Below are 16,504 nucleotides of genomic sequence, written 5' to 3' on the forward strand. Positions count from 1 at the left end.
TCCTACTGATTCACATATACTTCCTAAAATCACATAAATGTGAAACACTTACCACTAATTTTGCAAATAGCTTACTTTTTCGCATATATTGAATGCTCTCACATGAAGTTATTTGTGAATCTCCAGATATCGCAAATATTGTACTTAAATATTTGCAAATGTATGACAAATATGTGATATTTCTTATTTTTTGTAAATGTCTTGAACCATATATAAACCCGTTGTGGTCCCAAACCTGATTATTTTTGCATAATCTAAGGTTATTTTTTGTCTTTTTTTCCAACTAGTGGTCCCCAACCTACTTCCCTTTCAGCAACCATCAATGGCATGTTTTTTCAGCAAGCACAGTGTTGCCTTTTGATTAATGGTTGAATCAAACATTGTTTCATTTTGTTTAACGATTGAATGAAATAGTGTTCACTTTTGTTTTTTTGTTTTAAATAAAATACATTTTTATTATTTCCAATGTGCACAATGTTGCTTTTTTTAAATGCTTCTTGAGACATAAATAATTTATTTTTTTTAATGCTTGTTCAATATTCCCTATATTGTTATTATAGAAAATTTGAATCTATTTATTAATACAATATGACCAATAAGAATAAAGAAACCACAACCACATCATCTGAAATTTTTTAAGCACAACAATAGAATCCAATAAAGAACTATGAACTAGGTCATCCCGGTAATTTGGAAGCATGACTTAGTCTGCATAAGTGGGTAAAGAGGGAGCCACATCTATTGCCAAAAATGTGGGTGTCCAACGTCTTTCACAAACAATGCACCATCAATAATCATATGCAGCTATATTCAAGCAGTGAACTGGATTCACAACATGAATTGTCGAACTTTCAAAGTGGCATGCATCTAAGGTAGATTGTGCAGAAAAAGTTAAACAGTTTGTAGGCACAATCTTATCTCTCATGCCAAAAGCATATAAGGAGAGGGAGGGTGACTCATTGGCTGGCTATGAGGTTTATTGATTAAATTGAGATATATATATTGCTACTATATATTAATACAATTGATTAATTTATCATGTATGTGTGTAACATATAGAAATTCATTGTAATTGATTCATTATATATATATATATATATATATATATATATTTTGCTACTATACATTAATGTAATTTATTAGTTTGTCATGTATGTGTGCAATATGTAGAAATTTATTGCAATTGACTGATTTCATTTATTAAATTGATATATATATATATATTGCTACTATACATAAATGTAATTTATTAGTTTGACATGTATGTGTGCAACATGTAGAAATTCATTGCAATTGACTGATTTTATTGATTATATATATATATATATTGCTACTATACATGAATTCATTAAAATTGACTGCTTTGAGTAAAACTAATTTAGATTGCAGGATTCTCAGCCAATTGATTCAGAAGAGCCAACATCCTGCATGCACCAGTTGTACTGGAACCAAGTACATTAATGGTTTTTAACACTAACGGAGGAAGCGGAGTTATTGGATCCAATGCATATTTGTAAATTCTTAGATATCATACTATAGAACATCAATCATCCCTCTTAGAGGGCATTGTGCAGTTTTGAAATCCAGCAACCAACACATTCCTCTTCAGAGATCTTAAGATGACCATCACGTTGGAGGATGTGACACGAATAACTGGATTGAAGTGCCATGAGGAGCCAGTTAGTGGACAGCGGTAGAGAAATTTCAAACACTTGTGTGATATTTATTTGCAAGCAGATGATTATGCATTCAAAGTCGATAAGATTAAGTTTTCATGGCTTAGGAGCAATTATGACCCTATTAAGGCAAGGAGGATGAAGGTGAAACTACTGTGTGTTGGAGGAAAGGGTGGACAAGACGGTGAGAACATTCTTGCTATACTTTTTTGGCTCATGCTTATTCATCGTAGGAAGTTGGTCTATGTATCGTACATTGAACTATTGGAAGGCCTGGATTGCATCGATCAATATTCATGGAGAGCAATCACACTTGCACACCTGTATGCAAGTTTGAGTAACACTAGGAGCGGAAGAAAAAACCTTGTCAGGATGTTGGTGTTGTTAGAGGTATTTATTCCTTCATTGTACTTAAACTTTTGATTTATAGTTATTCATATACTTACATACTGTGTTTTGATACATACTATATATTAATCATTGTTATGCAGGTTTGGATATAGGAGCACATATCCATTAAAAGGCCTCAAATGTGTGACGTTTTCCATGAATTCCATGTGCCACAATGTGGAGTGGATCATGCAATAAAGAGGATCATGATTAAAGATTTGTGGGTCCTTGCATGTCACATGTTGACTGCACTAAGGGCAAACATAAGTATTGTCGTTGATATTTCATAGGTAAATGGGTGCCCCTATGAAGGCACGTTGTAAGAGTAGAATGTTGATATGATTGTGGGGGCGAAGAACATTGCCAGGAAAGACATTTGGATGCATAATATGAATGAAGTTATGTTTCAAATGGCCAGTCAAGTTGTTCGGCCATTTGGGTTTGTTCAACAATCAACTAGTCACCCTCGCACAATTAGCAAATTTCTATCGCATGTCACAAACGATCAAAAGAAGGATTACCCCAAGATATTCCTCTTCGAACTTCAAGACTAGTGCAAGGGCAACAAAGACAACGGCTTATCTTCCATAGAACATGCCACCAGTGATGATTTTATAGTCGTCGAGCAAGTTGTATGTTCTTCAACAACAAAGAGGGTCTTTTAGGGAGAGAGAAAAGCAGAGAAAGACCGTAAGTGAATTAGAGAGATAGTTGGCTCTTGTACTTGAATAAATCCACATGATGAAGAATATGGTGCGTACTCAAGAGGATATGTTACATACTCAAGATGGCCTTCTAAAGAATGCAAATAAGGTCATCGAGGAGCTACAATCACAGCATCCTTAACAGTAAAACTTCATTTGATTGTTTTTTATTTTTTTTGTATATATTTGAAGATATACATTGTAACTCATTGATTACTCATTGATTTATATATAATGTCATTTGAATGTTTTTATAAATGAATTTTTATATAAAGTCTTTTGTTTGTCATTGATTTGTATATAATGTTATTGATTTAATGTTTAAATTATTTAAATATAAAATTGAAACTGTTGAATGTTTAAATTATTTGAATGTAAAACTAAAACCACTGTTGAATATTTAAATTGAAACCACTATTGAATGTTTAAATGATTTGAATGTTCAAACTTAAACAACTGTGAAATGATTTGTATATAATGTCATTGTTTATATGTTTTTAAATCATTTGAATATTTAAATAATGTTAATATCTATTTGCTTACACTGTTATTTGGATTGTTATATACAGTGGTTTATATATGATTCAAAAATTTGCAAAAAATAAAAAATATCACATATTTGTCATAATTTCATAAATATTTAAGTACGATATTTGTAATATCTAAATATTCATAAATAACTTCATGCAAAAACGTTCAATATATATGAAAAAGTAAACTCTTTGCAAAATTAGTGGTAGGTGTTTCACACATAAATTTATGTGATTTTGAAAAGTATATGCAAAATAGTAGGATATTTGCAAAACGTGTTCGCAAATATATTTATGCAAAATATTAACGTATATGCGAAAGAGTAAGATATTTGCAATTTTTGTGGTTTCAGTTTCACCAAAATTTCGCAAATAAATTTATGCAAGTTCAAGAAGTATAAAATTCGCATAAAAAACCCTGTGATTCTAGATTTAGGCCGGTATTGAAGATAGCCGACGAGCGGTACAATTTTATCACAAAAAAGCTTAAATTTATAATTGCGAAGGGTAAAAGGGTCATAACAATGTCAGGTATTTATGATTTTGATCAGAAGAATATATAAAATTATAGGGTTTTTAGATAATTGAGTCAAATTACTCATACAGTGCGGCCATTTTCCGAAATAAAATGTGTTGAGGAGTTGCCAAAGGCATCCTCCTATGAATGGTATTAAAATGTGGTAGAGTTAATACTCCATTCTCAATGCAATGTTTTGGCAATACCACTGCTGCTTCCAAACAGCATAGAGAATTGGGCAAACAACAACAGACCTCTGATTCAAGGCCGGAAACAGAGCCTAAGACTGCTACACGGGTGAAAAATGATGCAGAAAAGTTTATCCAAATTATATAATTCAAAACAACAGGACTGTTATGCACCGGGGATCACGGTTTAATGATCCATTACTAAAAGGAGAATAATTACAGGACTGTGCTGGTGAGTTTGGGTTGTTATTGTGTGTGTTTTTGTGGATGGTGGTGGTGTGCTTGCTGTCAAAGTCTAAAGTTTATTAGTTTTCACTGTAGAAGGTATTCACATAAAAAGCATGATATCATCAAATTCCAGCTAAAGCGTCTTAGGATATTGGTCGAGGAATTGATGACCCTCGAGATGGTTCCAATCCCGCTCGCATTGAGGCTCACCTATACACTTGAGTATACCAAATCAGGCGCCATATATATTATTGTGTATTTTAAATATTTCTAAACATGTTTGATGTTTTATTTTTCATTAAATATTATAAACTTAAACCAACATAAAAATAAAAAAGGCGGTTTTTGTTTTTATTTACAATTTTTTGAAAATTTAATTTTAAAAAAGAGTGAAAATTTAATTTTCCACAGGGCTCTTTCTCATTCCCTCCATTGATCACCCACCATCTCCCCTTCTGCATGAACATCCAATATGACCCCTGCCCACTATAGCACTATTTCCTCCTCCCTCCATATCCTTCCGTCTTGATTGCTATAGAAAGAAATACCATACTGACTGAAAGCATTGATGACAACTTGTTGGTTCTTGTTCAACTGGGGATGAAGACAAGTTGATCTCGTCATAGCATTACAAGGCATTTATGACTGATGAGTACTCTTCAGGTGCCCGTTTCCATGGGACGGCATTATCACAGACCCTGCATCACCTCCTGTATGATTAACTGAGAACAGTGATGAACAAAATGTAAAATTCTAATGGACGGATCCACAACCACTCCAACAGTGACCCAATACTGCACATGCTGATTCTAGCTTTTCTTTTTCGATTGATTACATGGAGAATTCACACCCAGGATCAGAGACCTAGTCGTGCTGGCTTTGCTTGCCGTACTTATGGTATATGCTCATTCTAGTGTACAACGCTGACATTGATCAACAGATTCCTCAGCTGATCAGCCTCTGATGAGCTCTAGTTATTGTGATCCCCCGGTTGTGTTCCATGTCCTTTTAACCAGTCGATGAGACATCATTTGTAGTCCTATCCATTATCAAGATTCTGATTCTTCCATGGGAGGAGTAAGAAGTTCTCTGGTTGCCATAATTCTGAAGGCATCAAGAGAACATCAAAAGAAAGTTCTAGTTAGCACGTGAAACAATATGACAAACTAATGCAAAGATTAAAAAAAAAATACACGAGAATTCCCCCCACTCAAGAGAATAAAGTCAAGAAAATGCAAAAATGCATGCTTGAAATCAGTTATTAGGAGTACTAGATTACCACTCATTATGATTGAAAAATCAAATAAATTTAAGCTCACAATCAGCCCAAGCATTCTGTACTGGTGCATGTGTTTCATCACAAACTTTCCTGGAAACAAGAAGCAATCTACCAATGTCACAAAAATCAAATAGGAACCAAGTTGAATTTTATGAATCAAAACTGGTCTTCCAGAAAAAATGGAAATTGGCAACTATAAAATCACATATGAAGCATTTATGTCTCTACGAGCTGCACAAGACATCATCAAACATCAACTATCTCACAAGAACAATGCAACATACTAAATATCTTGCAATTAAAAACATGCTAAGACTCATACTTTCATATTACTTAAACAAAAATATTATGTCAATAGTTGCACTTGATTTTCAATTAGTTTTCACTCATTACTTAAGTGCTTCATTGTCATGTTGAATCATCTGATGTCATCTTTGTTGGAGTGTGGAGCCTGATTTCTACCTTTATATAAATCTTTAATTTTCATGGTAAATTGGCGGGGGGGTGTAGGGGAGAAACGCCCCCCGAGGCAGAAACCTTTTGGAGAGTAGCTTTGTAATTTTACTCATAATAAAGATTTTTTACCTTAACCAATTTTCTTGAGTGAAAAAATGGTGGAAATGCACTTTTTTTACCTTAACCCACTTCTTTAGGTTAAAAAATAGTGAAAATGCACTCTTACTTGACGAAATCACGAAAACCCTCTACCCGGTGCAAAGATCGATCCCCAAAACGGTCTCACAGCTCCTAGGGTGCATGAGAAGCTCTCCAATATGTTCTATATGAATGGTTTTGGCCCTCAAAAGCTCTTTAAAACCCAAAAAATATAAAAATATGAATTTGCCCAATTTTAAGTCTGCAAGCATTGTATTGTACGATATGACACAGTATCGTACGATATATGCGATACACCTATGATACACACCTGTATCGAGATACGGGTATGTATTGTATCTATCCCTTGCATCGATATGATACGTATTGTACGATACGATACAGACAATATTGGTCTAATCCATAAAACCTCTACTATCACTATTGTCATCACCCTAAACTCAGCTTTTGTACTAGACCTAGCGACAGTACGTTGCTTCCGACTTGACCAGGATACCAAATGATCTCCCAGAAATCTTTATAACCTATAACTGAAGGCCTGGTCATCAGGTCTCCTACCCAGTCGACATCCGAATATGCTAGAACTATAAGGGACTGTTATTAAAAACGTGCCTCAAGGCGCAAAAAGCGCACCTCGCCTCAAGGCGAGGGCCTTTGTGCCTTGAGGCGCAAGTACAAAGCGCAATACCCCTGAGGCGTGCGCCTCATAGGCCTTGAGGCAAGGCGCGCCTCAGACTAAGGCGCACACCGCCTCTGTCATCGCTGGCTTGAACGTGATGCATATCATCAACGAGCCCACCACCACTGCTATCGCCTACGGTCTAGACAAGAAGGCCATGAGCGCGGGCGAGAAGAACGTCCTCATCTTCGATCTCGGCGGCGATACCTTCGATGTCTCTCTTCTCACCATTGAAGAGGGTATCTTCGAGGTCAAGTCCACGGCGGGAGACACCCATCTTGGTGGGGAGGACTTCGACAACCAGATGGTGAACCACTTTGTTCAGGAGTTCAAGAGGAAGCATAAGAAAGATATTACCGGCAACCCCCGACCCAGCAACGCCTTCTCCCGCCGGAACTTGGCCACCCACGAGTTGGACGCCTGCCGGAGGTCAGCCACCGCCGACGGCACATTCGGATCCGACCTGTCCATTGTCAGCGTCGCCCTCACCTTCCCGATCACCTCCATCCTCTCCCCCGTGTACTCGTCCGCTGCCACCGCCGCTGGTGGTTGCCCTAGCAGCAGCAACAGGGCTGCCGCCGTTGTTGTCGTCGTCGTTGTCGTCGTCGTGAGGAGGGTTCACCGGGTTAGGCGAGTGGCCGAGGCGGTTGGGCGCAAGAGGGTGCGGTGGAGGTTGGTGGTGGTGTTAGGGGGAAGTTTGAGGTGGGGAGTTGGGGGTGAAGAGGGAGCGGGTGGTAGACATTTTTCTCACATACAGAGAGAGGCTGAAACCCTCTTTTAGAGAGAGAATGTGTGCTCCAAAAGCCTTTTATTTTTTCTCAGTATATTTTTGGAAAATGCTGCTATTGAGAGAGAGAGAGAGAGAGAGAGAGAGATTTTGGTGGGCAGAGGGAGACGAATGGGGATGATTTCCTTTCCACGTGGCTTATCTGCTTATCCACTTCCCCTGCTTTGGTTGGGCGCGAGCGTTCCTTGAGCTGTGAGCAGGGCTCAATGAGTCAGGCTTATATCGAGTACCCGACCCGATCTGAATCTGAACTTGAATTCTGGGATATGGCATGAAAAGTACCAAGTGCCCTAATAATATTCAGGTAGTGCAAGACGGGTTTGGATTATGATTTATGCCGGGTATGAATCCAAGTATTTTATATGTGTTTTGAGTAAAAATAAATTTATGAAATTATGCAGGTCTGAGTTTGATATTCCATTATCCGGCAAAAACTGAACCCAACAATTTATTATATGGGCTGGTTTGGGTATACTCTGGGTTGAGTACCCAACCCGTTGATAGCCCTAATTGTGAGCGAAGTTGTCAGTGGATCGGGTTCAGGTTGAATCCATTTTGTAATTGAAACTAAAAGAGGAATTGAGGAAGTGCATGGGCTGTCAATATTATGTCAGATATCCAATCCATTCTGGGTGTATCTGAATTCAACCAAACAAAGTATAGTTGGCTCCTAGTAGGGCTAGGACTCAGCTCGTCGTTCAATGTAAGAAGTAGTGTCACAAATCTCATAATTTCCTTGGCAAAGAAAACACAAAAATTTTTGACAAAAAATTGTTTTATGAAAATTCATTTGTTTTTCTGCAGTTCATGCGCAGAATAATACGTTTGTTTTTCTCATATTTTTTCAGTATTTATTTGAGATTTTTTATTTCATGTTGGTTGTTGCTTCATCAATAAAGATTTTTTTTATTTATTTATAATTTTAGATATTTTTTTATAGTTTTTTAAAAAAAAAACTTTGAGGCTTACGCTTTACGCCTCGTCTCATATTTTGGTGGAGCGCCTCGCTACGCCTCAACGCTTTTCACAACACTGATAAGGGATATGTCTGACTAAATCTGATGAATACTTGATCATGCATAATAATTACATCTTTATTCATCTTATTTTATGCATGATCCAGTGGAAAAATCGTTTTAAAAACTCATTTTTATCGTTAGTTTTGAGAAACCGCATTTAAATAGAAATTATCAAAAAATCATGTATTTCAAAGCTTGCCCTGCGTTTTTCAGTGTTTTATTTAGTTTAGGAATTTTGAAGTAGTGTTTTAATTAGTTTAGAAGAGTTTAAGTAGAAGTTTTAATTAGTTTAGGATGTTTTGTTTTATGAAACACGTTTTTCAAAAGACCTCTTTTTGGAGATTATTGAAAATTATTTGGACTTGTTTTGAAAAACTTGTTTTGAAAAACTTGTTTTGAAAAACTTGTTTTAACCTAATATTTTATTATAAATAGTACATGTTAAGAAGTAGAAGACGCTTTTCCAGTATTGGAAAACACGCCCCTTGCTCTCTCTCTCTCTTCTCTCTCTCTCTCTCTTCTCTCTCTCTCTCACTTTGCTGATTTCTTTCTCTACCTCTTCTCCTCCTTCCTCTTTTTCTTTTTCTTCTTGCTTCGAACCATTCTCATCATCGGCAACTTCTTTTTCGTCGAGGCGGCGTGCAGCTGGAATAACCATCTTCTCTTCTCAACCCCTCCATCGAAGGCGATCCGCGACAGTTTGCTTCTTTCTCCACCGTTTCACCGTAGATCTAGTTTTGCAGCGAAAGTATTGCAACGCATATAGTTTTAGTTGATCACCGCATCATCTGCATATTTAGATTAGTTTAGTTCATATCTTACATCTGAAAAATAAAAAAAAAGAAAGAAAAATAAAGATTTTGTTTTGATAGTTTAATCATTTTCTTGATTCAAGCATTGAAACATCTTGATTTAAGTAGATCGTTAGTGTTAGTCTAAGTTTTTTTATTTTTGTCTCCTTGAATCTTGATTAGCTTAGGATTAGATTTAGTTTAAAATACTCTTGCAGTGTTTTTTATTCGTCATCGTTTTAGATCATATAAACAATTTTTTTTATTAGCCGATTATTGTGTTTATCGTTTTATTTCTGAAATCCGGTTTTGATGCCAAGTAATTTGCTATTTGTTTTCAATGTCAGGTTAGTAGTTAGCATGGTTGCCAGTTGAGGAAGCGGGAGCGGGAAGCGATACGGGAAGCGGGAGCGGGAAGCGAGGCACTTTCAAAATTTTAGGAAGCGGGGAAGCGTGGGACCACTTAGGAGCGATTCGGGAAGCGTCTCGGAAGCGACCTAGGAAGCGTCTCGGAAGCGACCCAGGAAGCGTCTCGGAAGCGAGGGGGAAGCGAAAAAAATAAAAATAAAAAATAAAAAATACAAAAAATTTGAAAAAACAGGGGAAGCGAGGGGGAAGCGTGGGGAAGCGTGGGGGAAGCGAGGGGGAAGCGTGGGGGAAGCGTTGGGGAAGCGTGGGGGAAGCGCGCTTCCCATTAAAGGGAAGCGCGTCCCCCATTAAAGGGAAGCGCGCTTCCCAAAAAAGGGGGACGCTTCCCCCCACGCTTCGGAAGCGCGACGTTTCGCGCTTCCGAAGCGCGCTTCGGGGAAGCGCGCTTCCCCTTTTAGCTAGGCGCTTCCGGTAACTCTGGTAGTTAGTGCTAAATCAGATTCTTGATCTTTTATCGAGTTAGTTTAGTTGCTGCAATTAGTTTAGTTTTTTTTGTTTGTTTAGATTAGAAATCGGTACCCAAGTTGCAGTAGACGTTCATTAGTTAATTGAGTTAGTATTTGCTGCATTAGCGTATTTGATTAGTCGCTTATTGTTTTGGTTATTTGTTGTGTTGGCTTCATTATTTACATTAGTTAGCATGTGGTATTAAATCTGTTTTTCTTGTTAGCCGTTCAGCTATTTCATTAGCTATGTATTGCATTAACGTTTTTTTAGAACTAGTTATTATTGCATCAGACGTTGATTCCAGCATTAGACATTGTTTGATTTCAACATTAGACATGAATTTCATTAGTTAGTATTTGTTTTAGTTATTTCATTAAGCCTAGTTTTATTTCATTAGTCATTGATTGTTTAGTAATTTATTTCAATAGCTGTGATTCAACACCAAGTATTTGTTTTAGCTGCTTTACGTCAGTAGGCATCGTGTTGGCTGTAGCTCAGCCTAGGCTTGATTAAATTAGCTAGTCTAAATCATATTGAATTCACAGTATTTGTTTTAGAGTTATTAATTTTATTTAGCATGCATACTAGGATAGCCCATCTTCGCTTTCCTTATTGCATTTGATATAGCTTAGGTTAAACTGTTATTTCCAGTCTTATTCATTCAGTTGCAAAAACCGTACAGCATCTTTCATTGTATCATGCATTAGTTAATTAATTTGTTTTATCTTGCACATAGTTAATAACTAGGCTTAATTAATTCGGGTTAGCCGATTAGGGTAGTTTACCTTTAGCCGATTTTTAGTTGTTAATTTTTTATTAACTTGTTAATATTAGATTAATTGATTAATTAGTTTGTTAGGTTCAGCTGGTTGTGTTTTTTATCTTTTGGCTTAGTCAAGTTATTGATTTCTTGATTTAGTTAATCATAGTTTGTTAGAATTTAGTCACTTAGGTTGTTTTGCTATTTTGTCTTTTAGTGATAGTGTGTTATTAGTTTGTTCATAGTTAGTTTTTGTTTTTAGTTTAGTTTAGTTAATTCAAATCTTGTTTTTGCTTAATTCTTTTTAGTCATTAGTAGTAAATTCTTGTTTAGATCGATTCGTACTGCTTTGTTTCTTTCTTTCTTTTTTTTGCAGGGAGGCGTTTGGATGTGCGGTGAGCCCCTTTTCGTGCCCTCAAAGTACCTTCTAAGTCCCCTCAGGCCCTCAGAAGTACTCTCAGGGAGCCCTCAGAGGGCAAAAGAAAACGTGCATTATCTGTTCCATTGAGGGAACAAAAAGAGGAAAGGACAAAGGGAAGCAAATCAATTCAAAGAGGCAAGAAGACTCACTAAAACGTTTTCTTTTCTTTTTAGATTAGGATTTTATTTCTTTCATTTATTTAATCAATTGGGTTTGTAATAAGGCACTTTAATTATTTGTTTAAGCCCTCTGCAGGGACAGCACTCTCTTGTTTATTTAGTTAATTAATTTTTTATTTTTCAAGGCAATAAAGCGTAGTTTAGATTGTGTGTTTGAATACAAAGTATTCCTCGTTCCCTGAGATCGACCCGGACTCCACCACTCGTGCGAGCCAGTTTTTATATTTTTTGTGTCTGACTTTCACTTGATTTTGATTAAAAATATTGTTTAAAAAGCGTTTTCATAAAACTCACACCAATACTTTTCTTATGAATCAGCCCATCAGTGATAGTCCCCTTAACGTAAAGCAATATTCGCTTTGCTGCCTCCATGTGACTCTTCCTTGGATCATGCATGAACTAGGATACTTGATTGACAACAAAGACTAAAATTGGCAGGATAAAGGTTAAAAATTGCAGCGCTCCAACCAAACTCCTGAACATATGTGGTTCGACCAACAATTCATCCCTTTGATTATCCTCTAACAACTTGGTATTCATAGCAATAGGAGTAACAACTTGGTTTGCAATCGATCATTCCAAAACGACCAAGAAGATCAAGAGCATACTTGTGTTGCTCTAATGTCAGAATTTTGATGGTTGATCAACTTCTACTCCTAAATAATATCTGAGAGCACCCAAATCTTTTATATGAAACTTGAAATTAAGCATACCTTTAAGTTGACGGATTCTAGATATGTCACTTCCAATAATGATAATAGCATCAACATACACCAACACTATAGTAAACTGAACAACACCAAAATGAAGAAAAAAATCACACTGACTACAAACAAAATCAAGGGTGCTAAGGGCCTTACTTAAAGTTTCAAACCATGCACGGGATGCCTGCTTGAGTCCATAAATCACATTTTTCAATTGCAGTATAGTAGAATGAGGATCTTCCTTTGAATAGCCAAGCAGATGCTCTATGTAAACCTCCTTTGAAGCTCTTTATGTAGGAAAGCATTCTTAACATCCATTTGAGTTAGTTCCCAACAATATGTAGTGTCAAGCGAGAAAATAACTCTAATAGTGCCTATCCTGGCAACTGGATGGAATATTTCATTGAAATCTAGCCTGTGATCTTGTGTGTAGCCTTTCGCTATAAGTCGCACTTTAAATTGTTCTATGTTGTCATCTGCTTTATATTTTATTTTATAGATCTGTCGAGATTCCACTACATTTTTCTCGAAAGGTTTGCTTTGTTGTCTATACCTAAAAAGGGGAATATGTGACAGGCTTTGTGTGCTTCCCTTTTTTAGGTATAATGTTGTTAGCAATAGAGGAGTGGTGTCCACTCCTCTATTGGATTAGGCCACCAAACTTAAAGACTTAAAATCGGTCACTTTGCTTCCTAACTTTTAGGTAGCTTTTTTACTTACTTTTAGGCAAGGAAAAAGACACCTAAAAACAATAAACCTCAAACCAACCTTTTTTACTTACTTTTAGGCAAGGAAACATTAACTTATATAATCACAAAAACTTTATGTAATTGTTGAGTCTAACGGGAGCAAGGTTGACCTATATATTTTTGTCATGTGGAACGATTAAAGACAAGGTTTCCGCCGAGGAATAAGGGTCGACTTCATGCCTAGAATTATAGTCAATGAAAAAATGACTTAATACGGATAACTGACCTAAGCTCAAATCCTCTTTCAAAAAGCTTTTGCCGGAAGCTGACAAAGCTTGAAATTGGCTTGGAATAATAGACGTCCACCATAGGGGCAAAGCTTGTGTAAAAAATGCATGCTATGTTCATGTTGCTCCTACTTGCTATCTGACTGAAAAGCCGTAAAACCTCGAGGCCTGACGCTAGCAGGCGGGCGATAATATGGTTGTAGTTCTGCAACAAGGAAAGAAGACAAGACGGCTGTGATTGGGGCCAGTGACTAGTCAGACATGCCTCATGATAAAATCTCGGTTCCCTTTCATGAATGACATTAACAACAAAAACTTTAAAACTCAGCCGTAAAGGCACAATAATTGACCCATCTTGAAGGAGGTTGTTTCACACGTGTGGACTGTTAAAACATATGTAATAATACCATAATACCCGATAGGGGTATTATGGTCATTTCACAAAGTACCCCATAGGGGTACTTATTTTGTTTCTCGTATTTCACTATTTTTTATTTTTCTTTTTAATTTTATTTTTTGTATTTTTTGGATACCGAAAAGGGGCCCCACAATGGAGTCGTTGGGGCCCCCAACGGTCACATATGTGACCGTTGGGGGCTCCCAACGACTCTATTGGGAGCCCCTTTGGTCTCCTCTTCTTATAAATAGGGGGAACCCCCCATGTATGTTGCATTGCTCTTGAGAGCTCCTCTTCAATAATAGTGATATTATTTTTCATGTGTGTAGCCTTTTTATAAGGCCCTTTGTATATCCCTTAGTGGATTTTCTCTCTTGTGCTTGTTGTACTTGTCCGTGTGGGACATAGTGAATGCTTTAGCATTCTTGGTTACTTCCGCTTATTTCATTTCATGGTATCAGAGCCATAAGATCTTCTAAAGGTAAAATCTTGTCTCTCTCTACTTCCTTTCTTTCTCACATCTTCCTTGTGTAGCAATGGAAGTCAAGATCGATCTATCATTCAAACTCAATGGAAAAAATTACATGATGTGGGCATCCGCAATGGAGAATAATCTCAAAGGCAAGAAGCTTTGGGGTTATGTAATGGGAACCGTTCCGGAACCCCAACTTAAGCTCACAAAGATGGAAGGAGATCAAGAGAAAGCACTTGAAGGCGATGCTCGTCTCAAGGCCATTGAAGATTATAATCATCAAATGGAAGATTGGGAGAGCAACCATGCAAAAATCCTAGCATGGTTTATGAATAATGTCGAACTTAAGGTATGTGCAAATATTGCAAAATTCCGCCGGGCAAATGAAGCTTGGTTTTTTATAAAGGGTATGTTTACCCAAAAGGATCTTGCAAGAGCTTATTTCTTGCAAGAAAAAGTAAGAACCACAAAACAAGGTGACATGAGCATACAAGATTACTATAGTGCTCTAAATCCTTTGTGGGATGAATTGGCTCTTTTAGAGCCTAATCCGGAGCTTCTTTTCACATGACCCCTCATGAAAATGCATTAACCAATGTGCACACCAATTCAAAAATGTCTTGTGTCTCTACGGCCGATGGAACTTTTCTCGAAATAAATGGTGTTGGAACTCTTGATTCTAAAAATGTTCAAAATTTCCTTGTTCCAAAAGTTAGAATAGTTCCAAAATTAAATCTTAACCTCTTTTCCGTTTCTCAAATAGCCGACCATGGATGTGAAATATCTTTCTCATCCCAAGGGTGCTTTGTGCAGGATCTTCGGTCCGGGAAGCGGATTGGGCAAGGCCATAGGAAGGGAGACCTTTATTTTATGGATAATTTAATGCTTCCAAATACCTCATTTTGTACTTATGTCCAAGACAAAAATATTGAAACTTGGCATAAAAGGCTTGGACATCCAAGTTACTCTAAAATGTATCTTTTTCCTTTTGGACACAAGTTTTGTAAAGAAAAAGATATCAATTGCAAAGATTGCATTTTTGGCAAAATGAAGTCTACTCCTTTTCCTATTAGATCCTTTGTGACAACAAGACCTTTTGAATTGGTGCATTCCGATGTTTGGGGGCCATCTCCGGTTCTATCTAAAGGTGGTTATTCATATTATGTTACTTTTATTGATGATTATACTAGATATGTATGGATTTATTTTCTTAACTTTAAATCCGAAGTTTTTAACTTCTTTAAAGAATTCCATGCAAAAATTCAAAATCAATTTCAAAGTCAAATATCCATTCTTAGATCCGATTCGGGTGGAGAGTACTTATCAAATGATTTTCAAGCATATCTAAAACAACATGGCATATGTCATCAAAAATCTTGCCCAAGAACTCCTCAACAAAACGGTCTAGCGGAAAGAAAACATAGGCATATTTTGGAAACCACTAGATCCTTACTCATTTCTAAAAATATTCCTAAAAATTTTTGGGCCGAAGCCGTGTTAACCTCCACCTATTTAATCAATAGGATGCCATCTTCAAAATTGAATAATATCTCTCCTTATGAAAAACTTTTTAATATGACACCCGACTACAATCGTCTTCGGATTTTTGGGTGTAAATGCTTTGTTCTTTTACATAAAAGAGATAAATTGTCACCTAAAGCAATAGAATGTGTATTTTTAGGATATGGTGAAAATAAAAAAGGCTATAGATGCTTTGATCATAAAAACAATAAGTTATTTGTCTCCAAAGATGTAACCTTTTTAGAAGATGAAAATGGATTTGACATATTGGAAAAATCAAATGAAATTGATTATATGTTTATCAATGATCTTTTAGAAGATTCAAATGATGACTCTTTGAGTCATCCGGAAATTTTAGAAAATACTCATGATTCTCATGATGATGATGTATCACCAATTAATGGTGACAATCTCCAAGTATACACTCGGCGTGAGGAAGCCCAACCTATTAGTGCTTTAGAAAAATTCTTGCGGCTTAATGAACCCCTAGAAGAAACCTCCCTTAGGCGTTCTTCTAGAGAATCAATTCCACCTAATAGGTTTGTCTCATATGAAACTCTTTCACCTAAATATAGAGCTTGTCTAATAGCCTTGCATTCTTACTATGAACCCTCCCATTATAATCAAGCAAAAAGTATACCTCATTGGGTTGAAGCAATGAAAGTTGAACTAGATGCTTTAAATAAAGCTAAAACTTGGGAAATAGTTCATCTTCCTCCAAATAAGAAAGCTATAGGATGTCGATGGGTCTACAAAGTCAAAACAAAAAGTGATGGTTCCCTAGAGCGCTATAAA

General features: G+C 36.6%; 1 protein-coding gene across 2 annotated transcripts in view; it reads right to left on the minus strand.

Moving 5' to 3' along the window:
* Positions 1 to 4,513: 4,513 nt before the first annotated feature.
* The window catches only part of CLC-E (chloride channel E), a 123,070-nt gene continuing 111,079 nt past the window's right edge, over positions 4,514 to 16,504 (minus strand). Inside the window, exons 7-8 of one of the 2 annotated variants that reach the window (XM_090016988.1) lie at positions 5,513 to 5,602; positions 4,514 to 5,337 (exon numbers count right to left, since the gene is read on the minus strand). In XM_090016988.1, the coding sequence (XP_089873114.1) occupies positions 5,533 to 5,602 (70 nt within the window). In that variant the 3' untranslated portion in view covers positions 4,514 to 5,337; positions 5,513 to 5,532. The remainder of the gene's footprint in view (positions 5,338 to 5,512; positions 5,603 to 16,504) is intronic. The other variant, XM_090016989.1, reaches the window with a different exon arrangement.

Source organism: Nuphar pumila, chromosome 9, assembly GCF_984573655.1.
Source record: "Nuphar pumila chromosome 9, dmNupPumi1.hap1.1, whole genome shotgun sequence".
Classification (NCBI taxonomy): domain Eukaryota; kingdom Viridiplantae; phylum Streptophyta; class Magnoliopsida; order Nymphaeales; family Nymphaeaceae; genus Nuphar; species Nuphar pumila.